This window comes from Crocodylus siamensis, chromosome 2, assembly GCF_052110815.1.
Source record: "Crocodylus siamensis isolate JL-2025a chromosome 2, ASM5211081v1, whole genome shotgun sequence".
Taxonomy (NCBI): Eukaryota; Metazoa; Chordata; order Crocodylia; family Crocodylidae; genus Crocodylus; species Crocodylus siamensis.
Genome location: NC_143396.1, coordinates 169838981 through 169851134, shown reverse-complemented (window position 1 = coordinate 169851134; position 12154 = coordinate 169838981). Strand labels below are relative to the sequence as shown.

Here is a 12154-nt window from a genome sequence, read left to right as displayed (position 1 = left end):
TTATTCCAAGTGCTTGGTTCTGTTCTTCCTACCCTTACAGCAAATACTGGAGAGAGGCAAAAAGGAAGATTGAATTTTTTTAGTACACTATTACAGTACAATTGGGGCCCATTCTTATCCCCTCACCCGCTATTCTTTCAACACACTGCCACTGATGAATATGACCTGTGATGATAGCCAAGTCTACAAGTTCCTCCTTGCTGCCATCATCAGCTGAAACCTAATCAGAGAAGGTTCTTGTCTCAATTTCAAACTAAATATAATAAATAGAAAACTGAAAGGTAATTAACCTCCTTTTACAAAAGGGGCACCATGGCTCAGAGCTGACTTACCTCAGGGCCTTGTTACACCTTATACCAGGGATGGACAAAATACGATCTGTGGGCAAAATCTGGCTCATGGCAGGTCCCTCAGACCTGCCTAGCAGGGCCATGGGTGGGTGGAGAGCAGTTTTTGAGAGTGAGATGGGCAGTGACAGCATGGGGCTGGGGTGGAGTCTGTGGCTGGGGCTAAGGCAGAGCTGCAACCATTGCCCACATGACCCTGTGACAGGCACAGGTTCTGCCAGCAGGGCCATGCAGGGAGTAGATTGCAGCTGTGCCCCAGATCCCTGCCCCACGCTGTCATCACCCTAAAATCCCGGGCTTGGTCCTAGACAGAGCTCCCTGCCTGTATGCCCTGGCTGTGTGGGTTCTGGATGGTGTTTATAGAGAGCCCAGGATCACTGGGCCTCGTTTTGTGGCCAGCGCCCCATGCTGCAGCCACTCGGAGCCTGCGTGGGGCTGCCTGTGCCTGCTCTCTGTTGCCACTGCTGCTCAGCAGGTGCTGTCCCTGCAGTGATACAGAGGTGATGCAGAGGGATGCAGCAGCTGCCCCACAGGTGCTGGCCACGGGGGGCGGGGAGGAGCCATTTTTCCCCACACTGAGCACCAGCTTGTAATCTGCTGCTGCTGCTAACCTGGACCCTGTGCCGCCAGGCTCACCCGTCGGGGCTGAGCCACAACTGCAGCAGCAGTGCAGAAGCTGGTGCTTGGTACAGAAAAAAGCAGCCCTCCAGCTCACTGCCACTGGGCAGTGTTTGGTGCGACCACCTGCCCGGAGCCCATGGCATGCTAGGCTGCAGCACGGCTGCTTTACCCCTGCCTCTGTGCTACCCAGGGAGTGGCTGCAGCACAGGACACCAGCCACGGGGAGGGAGGGGCTGCTTTCCCCCCATGCTGAGCACCAGCTCGTTCCCTGCAGGTGAGCATGGGGCATGCAGGGTTGGGGCTGCATGCTGGTCCCCACCTGTACCTCAGGGCTGGGGTGAAAGCACTAGGAATAAACGGACGAGCACAGGGTCATCCCAGCACTGGACAAGGGCTGTGCCCAGTGCTGGTCCCAGGCAGCAGCAGCAGCCTCCTGTCCTCCAGCATGCAGATCCAGGGGCCCACACCCCAAGGAGGAGCCTGGTTCAGCCCTGCAGCCCTCCTGGGGGTGCAGGCCCCCACATCTGGGTGCCAGATGACAAGAGGCTGCCACTGCTGTTAAATGTCAGGAGTTTTACTTTGAAGAGTTTGAGGTGCTGTTTCCCAGAAACCTCTGCACCTATCTCCTTAAAATGTGGCAGGCTACATGCCCTCAGAAGGGGCTACCATCTGCATGAGTTTCATCTGAATCAGGCAAGACATGACAACGTTTTATGCATTTTCATGATTCCCCATTATAGCCTATGGGCAAAACATTGAAACCGTGTCAAAACAGCGAAAGAGTTTCAATGAAATGAAAAGGAACAGAGCTTCGAAATGAAACAAACTGAAAAATGAAAGAGTCTCCCTTTGAAATAGCAAAACAGAATTTGAAATGAAACAGTGCTGTTTTGCACAGCCCTAACATCTCCTCATTCAGGATGGGTTCTACATCCCATTTTTGCCAACAGGACTGAAAAGTTGCAAGATGGTTGCCATACACCTTTGGTTCATTGCATGTGTCACTGAGGCAGCCCTTGAACAAGACAGCTATCACCTCAAACTGTTGTAGGAGAAACTGAAATTAATGTCAAAAGACAAAATAGCTGCCACTGTACAGGTGTCAGAGGAGGAAAGACACCTATTAGGACAGAGACTTAGAGGATCATCAAAAACTGGAAAAGATGCACACAGAGACATCATGTAAAGCCCACCTGAACAGCCCATGAGAGGGGTATTTTTTTCATGTGTAATTAAAGCTAGATTTTAACCCTAAAAAGCCCTCCCCAACATGCTTTGGGGGCAAGCAGCTTTACCAACAAGCCAATCAGAAACACCAGAAAAAAATGTTTTTTTTTGGAGTCTCATGATTTAGAGGAGCTTTCTCGTGAGTTTGAACACATGTGACTGGCATTACAGTCCTTTCATGAATATCCCTTCTGCATGTTCATCCAGAGGTAATGTTTCCATCAAATTTCCTGTTTATAAGCAAAGCTCTTCCCCCTTACCATAATAACAAGCTCCATAACAGTTCTTCCATAGCCCCATAGCAAGTCCTCCAAAGCCAACAGGCCAATTTGGGCTGAAGAACTGCCACCATTCTTCCCTACCTACCATCCCATTTCCATACAGGGGTGGGTTGAGGCTCATTACCATCATCTAAAAGATGGAGAAGGACTCACCAGCCTGAAAGGCCTCCAAAACCAGCAGGCCTCCCCCAGGTGTGCACCACCCTAGGGCACCACCGAAGGGCAACACTAAAGGGTGTCCTTTGGTAGTGACAAAGGTTGGGACAGAGGGTCTTTTTCTCTTTCCTTTTTGATGAAGTTTGTTGGTATTCAGTGTTGTACTTGTTGGGGTGGGGGAAGAGTCAGGTTTATAGTTTCATAGTTTCTAGGGTTGGAAGGGACCTGAGCAGATCATCAAGTCCAACTCCCTGCCATGGCAGGAAAGAATACTGGGGTCAAATGACCCCAGCAAGATGTTCATCTAACCTCCTCTTAAAGACCCCCAGGGTAGAAGCCTGCACCACTTCTCTTGGAAGCTGGTTCCAGGCCCTAGCCGCCATGACTGTGAAGTAGCGCCTCCTGATATCTAACCTAAACCTACCCTCTGCCAGCTTGTGACCATTATTCCTGGTCACTCCTGGCAGTGCTCGGGGGAACAGTGACTCCCCCAATGCCTGCTGATTCCCCCCTGACTAGTTTGTAACAGACCACTAGATCCCCCCTCAGCCTTCTCTTTTGGAGGCTGAACAGGTTCAGGTCCCGTAGCCTCTCCTCATAGGGCCTACCCTGTTGTCCCCTGATCATATGAGTGGCCCTCCTCTGGACCCTCTCCATGCTGTCGACATCGCTCTTGAAGTGCGGCGCCCAGAACTGGACGCAATACTCCAGCTGCAGCCTGACCAGTGCCGCATAGAGGAAGAGGATCACCTCTTTGGACCTGCTCAAGATGCAGCTCTGGATGCATGCCAAGGTGCGGTTGGCCTTCCTAATTGCCTCTCCACACTGCTTACCCCCAGGGGTGAGTTGTTTTCTTTGGAGGATTGGGGACAGCTACCACCCCTCTGCAGGAAAAGAGTAGCATGGTGGGGGATCTCCCCCAGGGATTGGGGCATGCTGGTGGGAGTGGGTGGGTCAGGGATGGGAGAGGAGGGGAAAAGTCTTTTAACTGAATGTGAGGGGCAGTTGGGAAGGAGGTGTGGTTGGGATTGGTAGGAGGGTTTGCTTGTGTCGGGGTTTGGGCAGAGAGGCCATCAGGGAAAAGAGAGGGAAAATATATAGTTTGGGGTGTTGTTCGGGAATTCCTGTCTGTGGATTGTTTATTATAAGCTGCTCTGAACCTTTTGGATAAAGTGGGATAGAAGCCTAATAAATACTAGGGCTGGGCAAAATTTTGTTTTGACGCTATCTGTTTCAAGGTCAAAACAGCAAAAGCGAAACAAAACAGATATAGGCAAAAAAGCCTCGAAACAAAACAAGGAAAAAGTCTAAAGTTTTCGCCATTTTGACACTGTTTCGATGTTTCGCCCATAGGCTATAATGGGGAAGGTTGAAACAGCCTATAACTCTGTCATTTCTGGCCTGATTTGGATGTAGTGTGCAGGAATTGTAGCCCCTTCTGAGCACATGAAGCCTGCCAAGTTTCAAGGAGATAGAGAAACTGCACCCCAAGCTTTTGAAAGCAAAACTCATGTCACGTGTATGTGTTAAGCCACAGAAGGGCAAAACTGGAGGCATGCTAGTCCCTGCAGAGGCCACAAAGCCTGCCAAGTTTCAAGGAGACAGGTGCAATGGTTTGGGGGAAACTGCACCTCAAGCTGCAGACAAGCAAAAAACTGTGTGTGTTAAGGCGCAGCAGGGTGAAAGCTGCAGGCTTGCTAGCCCCTGCTGTGGCCACAAAGCCTGCCAGCTTTCAAAGAGGTTGGTACAGGGGCTTCTGGGTTTTGGGGCCCTGCACCTCTAGCTGCTGACAGGCAAAACTCATGTCATGGGTGCTTGTGTAACTGTCTGTCTGGGGGCATGGGGGGCATGGGGAGGTGAGAAACTACTGCAGGCCTAGATGCTAGCTCCTGCTGCTGCCACAAAGCCTGCCAGCTGCTAAGGAGATGGGTGCAGGGGGTTCCGGGGCCCTGCACCCCAAACTGCTGACAGGCAAAACTCATGACATGGGTGCTTGTGCAAATGACTGTCTCTGTCTTGGGGCAGAAGCAGTTCCTGGCTCTGTTTTGGTTCTTTCCTCTCCTTAGTCTGTGGTTTTGTAGGTGTTAATCCTTGCTCATTAACTCATTATCCTAGCTAGCTACTGTATATTGAGCTGGTCCCTGAGTGAATCATGATTGATTGCATAACACAGTAGCTAGTTAGGATAATGAGGGGAATTCCAATGCAGGACCAGGCCCCTCAAGCTCTGGGAGTGCCTGCCTGTCTCACAGAGATGTGCCCTAGGCACAATCCATGTTTTCATAAGCAGGGAGAGTAGGTGTTTCCCTGCTTACAGAGATGCACCCTGGAATCTCTGGGGCACATTGCTGGAAATGGAGAAATCCTTTCTTCACTTACAGAAACATGCCCCAGAAATCCCTGGGGTGCATTTCTGTAAGTAGGAAAAGCCACGCAGGAGCTCCCAGGGCTTGAAGGGCCCAATCCTTTGCAGGAATTCCTGGGGTGTGCAGCATCAGGCCTCTACAAGTTCCCAGTTGAAGAAAGCTGGATAGTGCTGACAGCTCCAGGCTGCCTGCACTCTTCTACCACAAAGCACATAGACATCTGCCACAATAAAGTTCCATAAATTATTACCACCTTTGTCCCAGACACACATTTTGGGCATTTGTGATGTGACAAGGGGCATGGAAGTCTGCTTGCTAGGCCTTTGTGATTCCATCAAACTGTTTATAGCAGCACAATGTAATGTTTGTTTCTACCTTTAGAGCTTCTGGCCGGTTTGGCCAAATAGGCAATTAATCCTGGCTGGGCTGCCTGTTAGGCTCCTTGACAAAGGGTGTTAGGAGTGTCCCAGATACAACTCGTCTCTCTGGGATTAATATATAAAACAGAAATGGGTGACCATGGCTTATTGCCATAACAGTGAGATCAAACTTTCTCCTGCTGTGGTATGGATATTCCCTTCCACTCCTATTTCCACCTGTGCAAATGTCAAAACAAGCTGGTTTGACCTTTCCATAATTTATCTCCATGGTTTACATGAAATTCTTGTGAATTCATCTAAAACTTCTAAATCCCAAGAGACTGCATTTATGGCAGACCAATTTACTACTATTTCATGAATATATTTTGTCCAGCTCTACTGTTAGCCAAACCTTCTTTCATATGCCTTCTCCATTCCCTTACTAATTTGGACTCTGAGACAGAAGTAGGAGACATGGGAAACCAGACCCCTTTGTAATTTTATCTTCCATAGGCTCATGGCCAGAGCTAGAGAATGGGAGAGTCCAGTGCAGCTACTCATTCAGACAGCTTATTAGAGCCTTCAATACAAGGGTGCAACTAATACTGATACTATTTTTTGTGGGTCACTTCCAAGTAGTTCCGCGTTGTTTTCTGCAGAGGTATTTATTGGGGGCCTTGGCTGGAGGCATTAGGAGAGATTCATTCATTCATAAATCATTTCTACCTGCACAAGCAAGCCCAGAATTTCATTCAGTAGCACACAGAAGGACCTGTAAAAGAGGGTCCTACACAAATTGAGTCCAACTCAATTTTCTTTGTGTCTTTTAATTGCTCTTTTTTCTTTAAACTAAATCTTGCATTACAACATGATCCACACTTTCTAATTAGCCTATCCTTTTTCTAAAGGCATGGTCAATCTGCAGAGCCTTCCAAAATAGCAAACTGTAAAATAAATATTGCCTATATTTCCAAGACTTCAATTGCAAATTCATCATTATTAGCATTCCCACTGGAAGACTGACTTTATGCTTTCTTTACTTTCCTTCAGGTATTTTGGAATCAATCCCCAGTATATTGTTAGATTATCTTTCTCAGTCTATGATAACTAAGTTGTGCAGATCATAGTACCTTCCAGCATAGGCCCTCCAAAAAAGAATTTTATAATGACCAGAGGCATAACTAGGAATTTTGGCAGCCTAGGGGGAGGTTGGCAGGGGCTGCCGGATGGGGTTGAAAGTCTGGAGCCACCTGTAAATCAGTACCCAAAGCCCCACTCAACCACACCTGGTTCCACTACTAATGACCTCCTGGAAGTGCGTCCATAGATCTAAAGAAACATGGAATCCATCACATCTATTGATTGCTTGTTCCAGTCATTAATCTCTCATAGAAAATTGGGAAAAAAAGGAATAGAGACATTTCTCCAAACCTGGATGTGAAGCAAGTCTCATTCATCTAATGAGACTCCAAAGGAACAAAGTGAGGAAGGAGAGGTTAGAAAGCTGGTGACCTGCTGAGCTCTCTTAAGGGCAAACACGCATTACTCTGCTCACAGGAAGATGAGCCAAGGAAAAACAAGGGCTCAGAATTGCAGCATGAAGAAGGAGACAATCCAGGGGAGGTGAATGTAGTACTGCTGTTATATCAATGCAGCAGATTGAGATGGACCTATGATTTCCACGCAGGATGGAAATTAGAGTGACTGTGTCCACTTCCCTTTTAGCATGCAAACTACTGAGACCAGGTAGCTGCAGCAATAACAGATTGCGTCAGTGTGTCATCAGTATTCCCACCTGCCCTCAGCAATAATAAAGCATTGTTTTAATTGTTTCCCCAAGGACCTCCCTGACAACATGACAACAGAAGTCTTTTGGGGTCTCTTCTGTTCATGACCCTCCAGCATAAATTGCCTCTCTCCAAATGGGGACCCCTTGGAATCAGCCAGGAAAACCACTTTTTCTTCACCAGGTAAGTTTTTGCCTGCTCTGCGCTGCAGTAAGGATATGTCTTTGCCAAGGAGATCCCGTTCACTCCTGACTTCAGGGGTTGATGGGGATAGGGTACTGGCCATCCCCCTTCCTCGCTTCCATCCCCAAGCCTGATTCTCATCCCTAGGACTCCAAAAGCCTACTTAGATTGAATCCACTCCTTTCTTTACCCAGCAGCAGCAGTGAAGGAAGAGCATTCAGGAATTCTTTCTGTGCTTCACAGGTATATATAGCCATAAGCCAGGTGCCAGGGGAATTCCAGCTTCCCAAGTAGGCACCTCATATACATGAAATGGCTATAGTTACAGCAAAACACCCAAATTATGGGTGTTTCACTCAGAAAAAGGTGTTTGGTGGGACACTAGGGTTCTACCAGTTGTGTTCAAAGAGTGCCCTCGGGTCTCCCAACTGAATCACTAGATCATGAACAAGGGGCCAAAGAAAGAACATATCTCTTCCAATGAACAGTAGGTCATGACTCTCCCTGCAGCCTCCACATAGTGCTTTGTTATGGTCCAAGCTTTGGTTACCTGTCAGGAAAGGGAGATGGGATTAATGTTCCCTCCTCAAATCAAGTGATCTTTTATGATTAAAAAATCTAATCACTGGTCCTGAACTTCTTGGTGCACTCCATTCCTTAGTGAGACAATGTCGTGTTTACATGACATTTCTGATCATCTACTGCTACTTCTGTGCCAAAAACACATAAGATACCAAAGAGTCATCACTCATCTCTCAAAGAGTGATAGTGAATGCAAAGTATATTAGCCCAGAGTCTTATTCAGGTTTCCTTTCTGAGTGTGAATCCAGTATTATGATTCGGTCTTTAAATTCCCTATGGCTATAATACTGATTGCACCACAGATCCAAAGACCATTTTGGATATATCCAGGTATAACTTCTTGTACTATTTTTTTAGTCCATCAAAGTTTTTTTTTTTTTTTTAAGACTTGCAGTTTGTATTATAGGATTGATCCACTTTGGGTTCTGTAGTCCGTAAAGTCCAGTTTTAGAAACTGTTCTTTTCTCAGACAGATGCCATTCAAAATGACCAAGCTTTTCTGCTTAGACTTTCTGTAAAATTTACCACTTGGGGAAGATCAATCTTGGAAAATATCCAGAAGCTAAAACTTTCAGCACATTGTCAGCAACCAAAACAGGGGTATCTTGTGTGAAAATTGTTGTGCTACCTTATTCTTAGTCAGAGATGTCACATACACGAAAGGATAGCCCAGCTAAACCCTAAGTAAAAGCTAGATTCCATCACTGTTACTGACCTTGAACAGGACCTTGTTCTTTAAGTAACTATGAAGAGTCAAACAGGACCATTCCCAAGTAAAGCAATATATGCAATTAGGGTGGCAGAATTTGGCCTCAGGCAGAAGGACATGTCTCTCCTGGAAGGTGTATTTACCAGGTGAATAGGAAATGTTGAAAGCTATCAAAACAGGTAATATTAGGAGGGATGGAGGAAAATTGCCTACATTCATTGTTTTTTGATGAAAACCCAGTTCCCAAACTTGCATCATTTTATCGTTCCCAGTCCAATAGGTAATTTGCATGATGATTCTACTGCAAAAGAATGGCCTCTGGCACGATTTAAGGTAAGGCATGCAAATGTGTGACTATTTTAAGGAGTGTATGACATATAGCAATATTTTCCACTTTGTAGCTCATGTTTCCTGTCTTTCCTTTTTTTTGGTGGGGGAGACAACAGTGCAGAGAGGGGAATTTGCTTCTAGAATCTAGGAAGCTTAAATCTAGGACAGTATTACCATATTGTCCCACATACATGTGCTCCCAAATAAGACAAGTGCCTTGTTTTTTGGAAGGCATTTGTAGAAAAAAAGGATTTTTTCCAGTCATGATGTAAAGCTGGACTTTCCACGGAGAGGCAGGATTGTAAGATGCTGGCCAGTTTCTTTCTGAGACAGCAAGCAGGAAGGAGGGAGTCTCAAGTGAGCTCAGTCACACAAAGGTGTATGTACTGACTTAGCGTATAAAGGTGCATTTCTACCCTACCTCCAACCCTTTCACAGCCACGCTCAACTTGGTAACAATTTCGGTGGCTCATTTGGCTTCTCAGCCAAAAATTATTGCCAATTTGAGAGCAGTTGTGAAAGGGTTAACACTGGACTCTGGTCCTCCTCCTGCAAGGGCAGCTGGCAAAGAAGCAAAAAGTTGAGGTGAGAAAAGATGGCAGCTCGTCATGGGGCACAACTTCTCCATGTTTCTGTTCCAGCAAAGAAAATGCAGCTTCCCAGCTTAAGACATGCACTCCAGTGGAGGTGAGGTAAGGGAAAAGTACATGGGATATGCAAGTAAATATAATATTAGGAATGTAAGTGGACTAAGGCACTTCAGTATGATTCTATACATTGTACTCAAGTTGCTGAAAATCTTAATACACAATGTGGATGAATCCTCCTCATTCTCACTGCTTTTCTTAGAACAGAGTTTTAAGGGTAAAATGATGATGTGTTACAAAAGTAGATGCACTCATAGATTCTCAGGACTTCAACAGGGAGGAACAAAATCACATGGGTGCCTAAATCCATTTGGGTGCCTAATAGGTGAAACAAAACCTGGTCCTAACAGCCTTTAGAAGACTGTGCTGCAGGAACTCATTAAACTTAGCACTCAGGGAAGGGAATGACTGTGTTAATAACCCCTTTTTACAGAGAGGAAAAATCAAGAACAGAGTAATCAATCTATAACTTTCCCAAATAATGCAGTGAATCCCTGGAAGAGCCATCAGTAGGGCACAGCTCTCTCAGCTCTGGGTCTCTTGCCATCCACTATAGTCAGCTATTATGTTAATTTACATTGACTGGGGACTTGGCGGCATAAATCTGAATTGCCTGACACTTTTGGGAAACAGTCTTTAGTGTCTTCTTGGTCCTGAGTGTCTAATAAGATGTATTTCTTACACTGTTCTTTCCTAGCAATAGGAAAGCAGGTATTGTGACTGACTGACTTCTGGAGCAGCTTATTTCCTAATGTGCTCCTACTTTCCTGTGCCTTTAGGCAGTATTCATGAGGATCATGGGAGTGGGGAGAAATCAGACCCTGGTAACAGAATTTGTCTTTGTGAGTTTCACAACAGAGCCACACCTGCAAGTTGCCCTTTTTGTCATCTTCCTCTTTTCCTACATCCTGACACTGATGGGGAACCTAGGCCTCACAGCCTTGATCTGCCTGGACTTGCGCCTGCACACACCCATGTACTTCTTTGTGGGCAGCCTCTCCTTTCTGGACACATGGTACTCCTCTGTTTACACCCCCCGAATCCTGGCTGACTGCATTTCCAAGAGCAAAATAATGTCTTACACTGGCTGTGTCATCCAATACTTCTTCTCTGCTGGTGTGGTCCATACTGAGTGCTTCCTGCTGGCGGCCATGGCTTATGACCGCTATATGGCAATCTGCAACCCGCTGCTTTACTCCTCTGCCATGACCAAGAAGCTCTGCATTCAGCTGGTGGCCAGCTCCTATGCTGTCGGCTTTGCCAATGCTGTTGCCCACACTGGCAACATGTTCCGGCTGCGCTTCTGTGGGGACAACACCATCAACCATTTCTTCTGTGATGCCCTGCCACTGATGAAGCTGGCCTGTGATGATATCAGGGTCTACGAGATTATTCTGGCTGCTGTTGTTGGCTGCAATGTGGGGACTGCAATTGGCCTGGTTCTCTGCTCCTACATAGCCATTGTGGCAGCCATCATGCGCATCCACTCAGCTACTGGGCGACGCAAGGCCTTCTCCACTTGCTCTGCCCACCTGGTCTCGGTCACCCTCTTTTATGGCTCCCATCTCTTCATTTACTTGCGACCCAGCTCCCAGCACACCCCTGAGGGAGACAAGGTGGCTGCTTTGTTTTACACAGTGGTAAACCCTCTCTTGAACCCCGTTATCTACAGTCTGCGCAACAAAGATGTGAAACAGGCCCTCAAAAAAGCCTTCAGCAGAACTGTAGACCCCAGCTAATTGGTGACAGAGGGCTGCCTAGCTGCAAAGGAAAAAGATGAGAGCCAAGTGACTGTCTGAAATATATTTAATTATAATTCAGAGGTGAGCACACTCAGGGATTGGGCTGGCTCTGCAAGACTAGGCTAAGCCAGGGCTCCACCATCCTGTGTGTTCAAATCCATAAAAGAAAGACCCAGCAATAGACTAGTCCTAATTTCACACCTGGTAAGGAGCAACAATTGTGATATGAAAAACATAATAGCAGCATAGCCCCACAGAGCTAAGATAATAATAAATCAACTTTGATCCAAGTATTCCACATGCTTCTGATTCTATGGTTAGTACTGGAGACAGAAGAAGTCAGATCTGGTTTTTTTTTTCACAAAACTTGAACCTCAGATGGTGTTTTCAGGATCAGGGACCAATTACAAAAGCTCTTATTAAGAACATATCAACATAAGAAGTGCCATACTGGGTCGGACCAATGATATATCTAATCCAGTATTCTGTCTCCAACGGTGGCGGAAATGGATGCTATAGAGAGAAAGAACTGAACTGGATATCTCTGGAGTAATCTATCCCTTATCTATTATCTTCTCTGGCATCCACAATTATTGGTTTAGAGATGCCGAAGGAAACATCCCCAGTCATTCTATTCAATAGCCATTAATGTATCATCCATTCCCAGGCCCTTTTTGAACCTGGCTATGCTACTTGCCTCTACCACCTCCTGTGGCAATGAATTCCACAAGTTTACTCTGCACTGCATAAAAAGTACTTTTCCTTGTTAGTTCTATACCTGTCACCTACTAATTTCAGCAGATGCCCCTTGGTTCTG

The 12154-nt window shown here is 46.4% G+C and overlaps 1 protein-coding gene across 1 annotated transcript; it reads left to right on the top strand.

Annotated features, from left to right (window-relative positions):
- The first annotated feature begins 10392 nt into the window (after positions 1-10392).
- Positions 10393-11334, top strand: LOC149871261 (olfactory receptor 9G4-like). The gene has a single exon (XM_090034603.1). The coding sequence runs from the start codon at positions 10393-10395 to the stop codon at positions 11332-11334; it is 942 nt and encodes a 313-aa protein (XP_089890729.1).
- Positions 11335-12154: the final 820 nt, after the last annotated feature.

What these genes read in the sequence shown, in the direction of transcription:
- LOC149871261 (XM_090034603.1), top strand. Translation starts at nt 10,393, where the DNA reads ATGGGAGTGGGGAGAAATCAGACCCTGGTAACAGAATTTGTCTTTGTG.